This window comes from Mus caroli, chromosome 9 (genome assembly GCF_900094665.2).
Source record: "Mus caroli chromosome 9, CAROLI_EIJ_v1.1, whole genome shotgun sequence".
In the NCBI taxonomy this organism is placed as follows: domain Eukaryota; kingdom Metazoa; phylum Chordata; class Mammalia; order Rodentia; family Muridae; genus Mus; species Mus caroli.
The window spans coordinates 118086355-118096231 of record NC_034578.1 but is presented as its reverse complement, the minus strand read 5'-3'; the positions used below and the strand labels follow the sequence as shown (position 1 = coordinate 118096231).

Below are 9877 nucleotides of genomic sequence, written 5' to 3'. Positions count from 1 at the left end.
CAGTGTGATCAGTGTGCACAGTGTGAAGTGAGCTGCACAGTGTGATCAGTGTGCACAGTGTGAAGTGAGCTACAGTGTGATCACTGTGCAGTGTGAAGTGAGCTGCAGTGTGATCACTGTGCAGTGTGAAGTGACCTGCAGTGTGATCAGTGTGCACAGTGTGAAGTGAGCTGCAGTGTGATCAGTGTGCACAGTGTGATCAGTGTGCACAGTGTGAAGTGAGCTGCAGTGTGATCAGTGTGCACAGTGTGACTCTCACAGTGTGAAGTGAGCTGCACAGTGAACCATCATGGCCACAACTCCCAAAGGCTCCGAGGCTTGTACAGGGAGATGCACAGCAATGCGGTGAGGGGTGAAGACTACTTTGACACTTCTTACTCATTGCTTTCACTCTGCCAACATATTGACCTGGAGTTTTTTTTTTTAATTTCAGTTCATTGTTAGGGACTAAGAAATTATCCATTTCCTTTAAGAAAGTAGTTTATTCCTATCTAATTCTTTAATCTATTTTCTGTACAATACTTAACCATTTTTAGTTTTTTCCACATTAATTTTACTAAAATTGACTGAGTTCACTTTATCATTGTTCATTCCCATTCCAAAATTTTCGCCCAAATATGCACATTTTAGCTACAACTGCCTTAGCCAAACTACTTTTAATTTTATGTTGTTTCCACCACAAATATTTCTACACAAATGACTATCTGAATTACTCAATATTGCATGGAAAAGTCACTAGCTAATGAAAATGTTCAGCAAAATTGAAAAGTTAAATAGGTTTGAAAATGTCATGTAACAGCTGGGTGGTGCTGGCACACACACCTTTAATTCCAGCACTTGAAAGGCAAAGGCAGGCTGACCTCTGAGTTTGAGGACAGCCTGGTCTACAGAGCTAGTTCTAGGACAGCCTGAGCTACAGAGAAACCCTGTCTCACAAAACCAAAAACCAAACCACATAACCAAAAATTAAATAAATAAATAAAAATTTAAAAACCAAACCCAAAACCAACCAACACAAATCAAAAAACCCCAAACCTAAACCTAAAACTATCATGTTAACAATGGTCAGTTTTGTTATAAAGCTATGCTATATATTACATGTGTTTTCCCTGAGAACATACAGCTAAGTTTGGTTTTGTTTGTACAGGCGTGTGGCCATGTGTGCCAGAGCACGTGCATGGGGAGGTCAGAGCACAACTTTTGGGAGTCAGTGTTCTCCTTCTACCATGTGGGCTATGAGGAGTGAACCAATGCTATGCTGTCAGCAAGTGCCACAAGATGCTCAACAATCTCTAGCCCCTCTGTGTTCTGTGGAGAGCTGTGCAGCCCAGGTGGGGCTGGAACTCTGAGTGATCCTCCTGCTTCAGCTCCTCCGTGTTAAGGTTATAGGTATGCACCATCAAACCCAGCCACAGATACATTCTTATAGTCATTCCGTTTTGTATTAACACAGTTGCCTGTATAAAAGCAAATGAACTGCTAATATGAAATATCTGTTACTATATAATTCATGACTACAACGAGGAGTGTTGATTTTTAAAAAGAGTGGTTATAAAGCTGGTTAGTGTATGTGCATTGTTTACCAACATGCACCCCTCGTTCTTGTTTTAATATATTTTAAATTTTTAAATGTAAATATTTTTCTTTTAAAACGCTCCTCCTGGGCAAGTAAGCTGGTTCAGCGAGTGTTTGCTGCTAAGCCTGGAGACCTAAGTTTGATCCCTGGGACTCACATGATGAAAAAAAAAAAAAAAAAAGAGAACTGACTTCTGAAAATTGTTGTCTGGCCTTCGCATGTGCACTGTGGCTCATATATATGTGGAGACACACACCCTTGCACTTGCACGCATACACTGTAATACAAGTTTTTTTTTTTTTTTAAAGATCCTCCCTGTCTGGTTGGAAAGGTTTAAACATTTAGCAGCTGCCACCACGAAAAGTTGTTGGTGCTTCCTGCCTGAGAGCTGGGCATGCTTGGGTGTTAACTTCCCCACTCCTTCCTTTTTAAATTAGGAGCACATGTTTTAAAAATAACTGGCTTTTCCTTTCCAGGTGTTGTCAACTCTCACAGTAAGAAATAATATCATGTGTTTGTAAATAGCTGGCTGAACTCCTGTCAGACTTACATTATAAAGCAGAATGAACCATGCTGCTAATCACACAGCATTGTGGATATACTTAGTGCTCTTAAGTGCTTCAGAACTGTATATTGTGTGTATATTACTAGACCGGAGTTTTCCAGAGGCTACAGACAGAACTAGAATATCCGACCCTGGACTGGATTCTAGATCAGAGGAAAACAGCAAAGGTGAGTTTAGTCAAAAGTGATGTATAATTTACTGAAGTGGAGGATGCAGCACACTTACACAAAAGGATGCTGTATCTTCAGAAACTATGCACTGAAATTCACAGGCATAGAGGAACAAGCTACAAGCAAAATTTTGGGTAAGAATTTAATTTTTAAAATTTATTTCTAAAGCTTTATTTTCACTTTGTATAAATAAGTGTTTGCCTATAAGTATCTATGTGCACCATGTGGGTGCTTGGTGCCTTAAAGAGACTAGGAGAGTGTATCACATCTCCTAGAACTGGAGTTACAGGTGGTTGTGAGACATCTGATGTGGATGCTGGGAACCAAACCTGGGTTCTCTGGAAAAGCAGACAGTGCTCTCGAACACTGGCCAACTCTCCTCCTCATTCTATTTATTATTATTATTTCCAAGACGGGTTGTCTGTATAACTTTGGCTATCCTGGAACTTTCTCTGTAGACCAGGCTGGCCTCAAACTCACAGAGATCTGCCTGCCTCTGTCTCCTGGGTCCTGGAATTAAAGGCATATGCCACTATTGCCTGTCCCATTTCATTTTTACTTTATGTGTACATGAACATTTGGGTGTGGGCTCAGGCACATGAGTGAAGTGCTTGAGGAGGCACTAGATGGCCAGAAGTTCATCATGAGTGCTATGAACCAAACTCAGGTCCTTTACAAGGGCAGTGCATGCTCTGAACTACTGAAGCATCTCTTCAGGCCCCTTGGAACTTACCTTGAAATGATACACTGCAACATACACACTACACACACACACACACACACACACACATGCAAACATGCATACGTGCAGTTGTACAGATACATATATATGTGCACACATGTGCACATACAGGCACACATACACAATTCAGATGCTTTTCTTGTGGCCACTTATCCTTACAGTTTTATATCTTGGCAGTTTCCCATGGTGCCCATTCATGTCATTCGCTTTTCTGAAACTTGACAACTTACCTACATTTAATCTTGTCTAATTTGTCCTTGGCCATCATTGTCCCTAGATCACAAGTCAATTCTCATATTCTCATATAGGGTCCTATTGCTTCTAGCTTACCAACTCCATATTAGACATGGATGTTTTCAGAGAATAAGACTGATACTGACACAGAGCTGTTACTACCATACTGCATGTCTTTAGGATCTGTGTCAGGGAACAAATGCATATAAATTTTGGTTTTTATCCTCTTGGGGCTTATAATCTAGCATGGTGAGGAGATGGAGGCAAGGGACAGGGTGAAGCTGTGGACTCAGGCAAAGGCTAACAGAGGAAGCAATCTTCTCAGTAGGACTGAGCCTTGAAGGCTGACCAGCTATCTGCCACAGGGAGGAAGACAATGCAAGAGGCAGGGCAACACAGTGCCACGGCACTGAGCCACGGCACAGGGCTGCTGACGGAGTTGTGTGGACTTGACAGGATGCTGCCCTGGCAGTGAGGGGAAATGTGGAAAAAAAAGGATGACGAGGGGAGATCAGGATTGAAAGTAGACTTGCATAGAGAGCAAGATGCTTTCTCCTTTATATATGCAAATGAAATTTCTAAGTCAAGAAATAAGAGTACATTAGGGAGTTACAGTGTTAGGTAAACATAGTTTTTAAACTAACGAAAACAAAATATTTTAAAAAATCATTTCTAAGGCCAATGGACACAATCTTAGGCAAGGCATTCAGTTTTTATACTTAAGTTTAAGAATAAATTTTAACTCTTCGTTTGTTTATTGTATTTTGAGACAGGGTTCTCTGTGTAGCCCTGGCTGGCCTGGCATTCATTCTGTAGACCAAGCTGGTCTTCAACTTGAAGATCCATTTGCCTCTGCATCCAAAAGCTGGGTTTAAAGCATGTGTCACAAACACCTGGCTAACAGTTTTTTAATTAAAAATTATTGTGTATATGTATGTGATGCATGTGTATGATGCATGTGTATGATGCATGTAATGGAGTATGAGTATGGAAGACAAAAGACAGCTTTGGAGATGTGGCCCTGCCCTTCCATAGGTAGGTGAGATGCCGGGACACTCAGGCTGCCAGGCTTTCACAGTTCGCTTACTTTCCTGGACTAACTGTGACACTCAATGACAAAACAGCACATGTGTGAGGCCACTCACAGGAATGTATAATTATCATTTAGTTATTCCATACCTGCTCGATGCAGCAAACGCTGCTCATTGACACTTATGTATTTCCTAAACACATCCATGCAGATCTACAAAAGTCATAAAACATTAAATTATTTACATATGCTTTACAAACAAACAAACAAACAAACAAAAAGTTATGAGTCTAGAGCATTTGAGTAAGAGTTGATGTTTAAGTTAATTCACAGGCTTAAAATGTATACTAGACTGGTCCTTCTGCCTCCACCTCCCATGTCCTGGAATTTCAGGTCTGTAACACCATGGCCAGCTGAATGGCCACTATGGTTCTGATGATGCCAAGAGCTGGCAAGGCTGAAATGCAGCCAGAACTTCCAGACATTGCTGTGCGTATGTTCACCAGGAGACATGAAAGGAGCACCAAGAGTATCACTGCTTATTATCCAAATCGGGAACAATGCAAATGCCAATCAACCTTAATGCTTGCTGATAGTTACTTATAGACTAGAATAGTAACTTTTACACGGTAAGGAGAAAGATACATCTAATTAATAATTAGATGTCAAAGATACCAAGCCAAAATTGGCAAGCCAGTCGCTATGGTATGCATCTGTAGTCTGGGCTACTTGGGAGGCTGAAGCAGCAGGAATTTGAGGTCAGCCTGATAAACACAGAAGACTCTCTATGGACCTACACACGCAGTTTATATAAAGCATAAACCCAGGTGAAGATTATTATGCTATCAGAACATTGGGGCAGTCAGGTAACACGCACGAGGTGAGACTGTCTCCACCCCAGACAGGGCTTTACCTTCTCATCCCCCTGCTCAGGCACATGGACAAACTTGCACTGTGCTCGCTCACAGCCACGCAATGTGTTAAAATGAAGTTTGCAGTATCTGTGGGGTATCAACAACCCTAAGGGCTTCTGGAACACCTAGAAGATTAAAAAACTTTTTCCACGTCAATCATAAGACTTAGTCAAGTGAGGGTGCATGTGAGTCCCCAAAGCTTTAACATAAAAACTAGTTCAGCATGATTTATTTGTGACTTTATCAACTTCTCATACAAAAGATTCTGTCAGGATTATGACTGTTCTGTTTCATAATTTTTTTCTTTTTCCTTGAGACAGTCTCTCACTATGTAGACCAGGCTGGCCCTGAACTCAGAGATCTACCTGCCTCTGCCTCCCACTGGGATTAAAGGTGTGCACACTACCACCTGGCTCCACCCATCTGCCTTTAAATGCTTATGCAGGGCTCCTCTCTCATGCCTCCTCCTTCACAGAAAGCTCATAACCATAGAACACACTGCATTTCAGATGCATGTATTAGAAGCAAACTCTCTTTAGTTTTCTGACTGACAAAAGAGAATTGATGAAGTTGGACTTAACCTAGAGTCTCCCACAGTTTATGGATCTTCCTTCTCCTCCCAGCTTCCAGTTTCAGAGGCTCCTTCTGTTTCAAACTGTCAGTGGTGCTTACTCCTACCTAATGCCCACACTAAATCTGGGTGTCTGCAACTGTTTAAAAAGGAGCTGGACCCTTCTGCTTGTATTTCCCTAAGTATGGGGGATGAGGACTTACCCCCATGTTTTTTTCTCTTTTAAATATTTCACAAGTTTCAGGGTTCTGCAGTTGTAGGACAGAATGTCTTCCTGGAAATCTGACATCTAGACATAAAAGAGCATTACAAACAAGCATATGAACATTGACTGACTTCTCAACAATGACAGTCACTCCTGTCTTAGTTTTAACTCTGTCATGCTCTTTACTTGAAAATGTTATTTTTATGTATATAGGTATTTTTACATAAGTCTGTTCCCCACATGTAATGTCTGCTGCTCTAAGAGTCCAAAGAGGGTGGCTGTGGTGGTTTGAATAAGAATGCCCGCCTCAGACTCTGCTTTTATATTTGAAACCTTAGTCACTCTTTGAAAAGGACTAGGAGGTGTGGCGTTATTGGAGGAAGCATGTCGCTGAGGGTGGGCTTTAGGTTTCAAAAGCTCACACCAGGCCGTTTTCTTTCTGTTGCCTATAAACTGGGATGCAGAACGCTCATCTACTTCTCCAGCACCAAGCCTGCCTGCACACTACACTAGGCTCATGATGATAATGGACTAAACCTGTGAAACCGGAAAGCAAGTCTCCAATTAAAATGCTTTCTTTGATAAGAGTTGCTTTGGTCTTGGTGTCTGTTCACAGCAAAAGAACACTAAGTCTTTAGTCAGTAGCCTGAGTCCTATTCTAGTTAAACACATCACCCAAACCCATACTAGGTACTTCACTGGATCTTTGAGAGGTTCACAGCCTAAACCCCTAGTCCTCAATCAGGCTAGGGAACATATAAGCATAGACACACGTTCAGAGAAAGAGGGTGGCCTTTTGAGACATAAACAGGATCCTCAGAAATCCAACCTGCCAGTCTTGATCCTGAATTCTGCCACAATCAGAATTAAATATCTATTTAGACCCCTAGCCCATTGTACTTTGTCACAGTACTCTATGCTGATTAGTACAGCAGTCATCATACTCTTTACAGTGTTCTCTTTAATAGTGTCTTTTTAAAAAATTAGTTTTATTATTTCCAATTGTGTGTAATGTGTGTGTTTGCATGTGGGTATGCACCCAAGTGCAGTGCCTACAGAGGCCAGAGGTGTTGGATACTATGGAGTTATAGTTATGACAGTTGTGAGCTTTCTGTCATGGGTGCTGGGAACCGAACAGGTTTTCAGAAAGAACAGCAAGTGATCCTAGACGCTGAACAATTTCTCTAGGCCTAATGGTGTCTTTTAAAACAAGAACTAGGGGGCTGGAGAGATGGCTCAGCGGTTGAGAACACTGACTGCTCTTCCAAAGGTCCTGAGTTCAAATCCCAGCAACCACATGGTGGCTCACAACCATCGTAACGAGATCTTATGCCCTCTTCTGGAGTGTCTGAAGACAGCTACAGTGTACTTACATATAATAAATAAATCTTAAAAAAAAAAAACAATAACTAGGACATTTAAAAACATTCTTTTCTAAAGACAATTTCTACATTGTGTATGTGTGTGCCAGTGTGCTTGCCTAACTCTGAGGTGGCAGAGTTAACACCAGGTGTCTTATTTTCTCAGTCTCTACCATAGTTTTCTTTGCTGCTGATTTTAAACCACCATTTTACTGTGTATCCCTTGTTGGCTTGGAGCTCATTATGTGAACCAGACTGGCCTTTCCCTCTGGAGTACAGAAATTACCATGCCCAGCTTCCTACCTTATGTTTTTGTTTTTCCCTTTGTGTATATGAATGTTTTGGCTGAATGTCTGTGTGTAAACCAACTTTGTGTCTGATGTTCAAGAAAGTAAAAAACTGTATATACATACACATGGTTGTGAACCACCATGTGGGTGTTGGGAATTGAACCCTGGTCTTCTGCAAGAGCAACATGTACTCTTAACGACTGAGCCAACTGTCTATTCCCTCAGTTCATGTACTTCAGACATGGTCTCTCACTGAACCTGAAGCTAATTGTTGCAGAAAGACTGGATGACCAGTGAGCCCCTGGGGTTCACCCCACTCCTCTCCTGGAATAGTAGTTTGACTGCTGTATACCATCACACTAAAGTTTTACATGAATGCTACAAATTTTCTTTTCTTTCTTGCTTCCTTTTTTGTTTCCTTCCTTCCTTCCTTCCTCCCTCCTCCTCCCCTCCCCTTCCTTGAGACTGAGTCTCTCTTCTACATAGCTCTGGCTATTCTGTAACTTGCTTTGTAGACCAGGCTGGATCAGGCTGGACCAGGATCACAGAGATCCACCTACCTCTGCCTCCTACATGCTGGAGCAGTGTGCCACCGTATGTGCTATCAGGTCCTTATATTTCTGAGGCAAGCACTTACCCACTGAACCATCTCCTCAGCACAAGTATTTTTATTTCAATTATTTATATTTTACCTCTGTAGCATCTGGATATAATCTGGAATAGGCTGAAGGTATGCTGCATATAACTTTACAGCAATTTAAATTATGAAAGTTAGAAGAGTTTGAATAAAACACACAACCACTGTGGGCTTGCTGCACATGCCTGTAATACTAGGTAACATGAAGTGAGTATTGGGAAGGTTCACAAAGAATGAGATGTGTGCCGTATAACGAAACTTCTAAACCCATTCTAAACAGAGCTCATTCTGTTTAGGGAATTAGAGAATTGTGCATTGTGAAAAATAACATCAATCCTAAACATATACAAATGTAATTAGTTTAAATATGAATATTTTAGGTATTTCACATAATACCACTGTCATATAGATACAGATGTTTTTATTTTAGTAGCAATGTCTTCTGTGAAAGTCCTTCAAGTTGACAAGAACTTAATAAGAAAACAGGCATTACCATTTATCCAGGGTGTTGACACTACATCTTGATGACTGCTTAGATTCACAGGAAGTGCTGATGAGCACAGAGGGTTGGGGCCCAGTGTTGCTGACTGACACTCAGTAGCTGACTCCACATTTCTAGAATCTTTGCTATATGAACAGAAAAACCAAATCAGAATGTCAGTGAGACTCAAGTAATCAGAAATATAACCTACTGCTATGTATGTACTGTGTACTATTCTATACATGGTATATCATGATTCAGCAATATTTCTAATGGAGTGCTCCTGTCTTCTTCAAATTTTAGTTTACTTAGTAATTTATGGAAGGGGTGTGCATACCATAGTGAGCTCATGGAATGAGGATAACTTTCTGAAGCTGGGTCACTCCTTCCATTTTATGTGGGTTCTGGATCCTCAACTGAGGTTGTCAGGCTTGTAAAGTAAACACTTTTACCTGCTGAGCCATCTTGCTAGCCCAAGGTCCTGTCTTCTTAACATAAGACCAACATTGGCTGAATGGTTGAGGTAGGGATAGGAATAGTATTTTATGGGTTGATGTATAGTGCTCTCCATGGGGCTCATGTGTTTGGATACTTGGTCCACAGCTGATGAAGCTATGAAACCTTTAGGAGGTAGGGGATAGAAGTCAGTGGCTATGAGACAGGCCTTGAGGGCCTGAGCTTTCTGCTTCCTGATCTACTGAGACACCATGAATCCCTGCCAGCATTCATTTGCCATGAACTGTGCCATATTTCCCCTACCATAGTACATCATTTCAAACCATGACCTAGAGCTACCCCTCTTTCCCTCAAGCTGCTTCTGACACACTTTTTGTCACAGTAACAAATCAATGAATACAGAGTAGTGCACTACACCACAGCAACTCCAGTGTAGGACAAAGGGAGGAAGCAGCAAGATCATGAGTTTGAGATCAGTGTGAGCTACAAGCAAGGTCTTGTCTCAATAGTAAAACCAAAGATCCAACACCCCAACACACACACACACACACATATGAGAGAGAGAGAAGAAACACTATAGCAACCACACAAACCTCCACAACTACCACACCACCACAACTACCACACCACCACAACTACCACACC

The 9877-nt window shown here is 41.4% G+C and overlaps 1 protein-coding gene across 2 annotated transcripts in view; it reads right to left on the bottom strand.

Annotated features, from left to right (window-relative positions):
* Positions 1-9877, bottom strand: part of Topaz1 (testis and ovary specific PAZ domain containing 1) — a 49223-nt gene that overhangs the window by 21942 nt on the left and 17404 nt on the right. For both annotated transcript variants that reach the window (XM_021172427.2, XM_021172428.1), the window contains exons 6-9: positions 8789-8922; positions 6006-6091; positions 5231-5356; positions 4467-4530 (exon numbers count right to left, since the gene is read on the bottom strand). In XM_021172427.2, coding sequence (XP_021028086.1) covers positions 4467-4530; positions 5231-5356; positions 6006-6091; positions 8789-8922 — 410 coding nt within the window. The remainder of the gene's footprint in view (positions 1-4466; positions 4531-5230; positions 5357-6005; positions 6092-8788; positions 8923-9877) is intronic.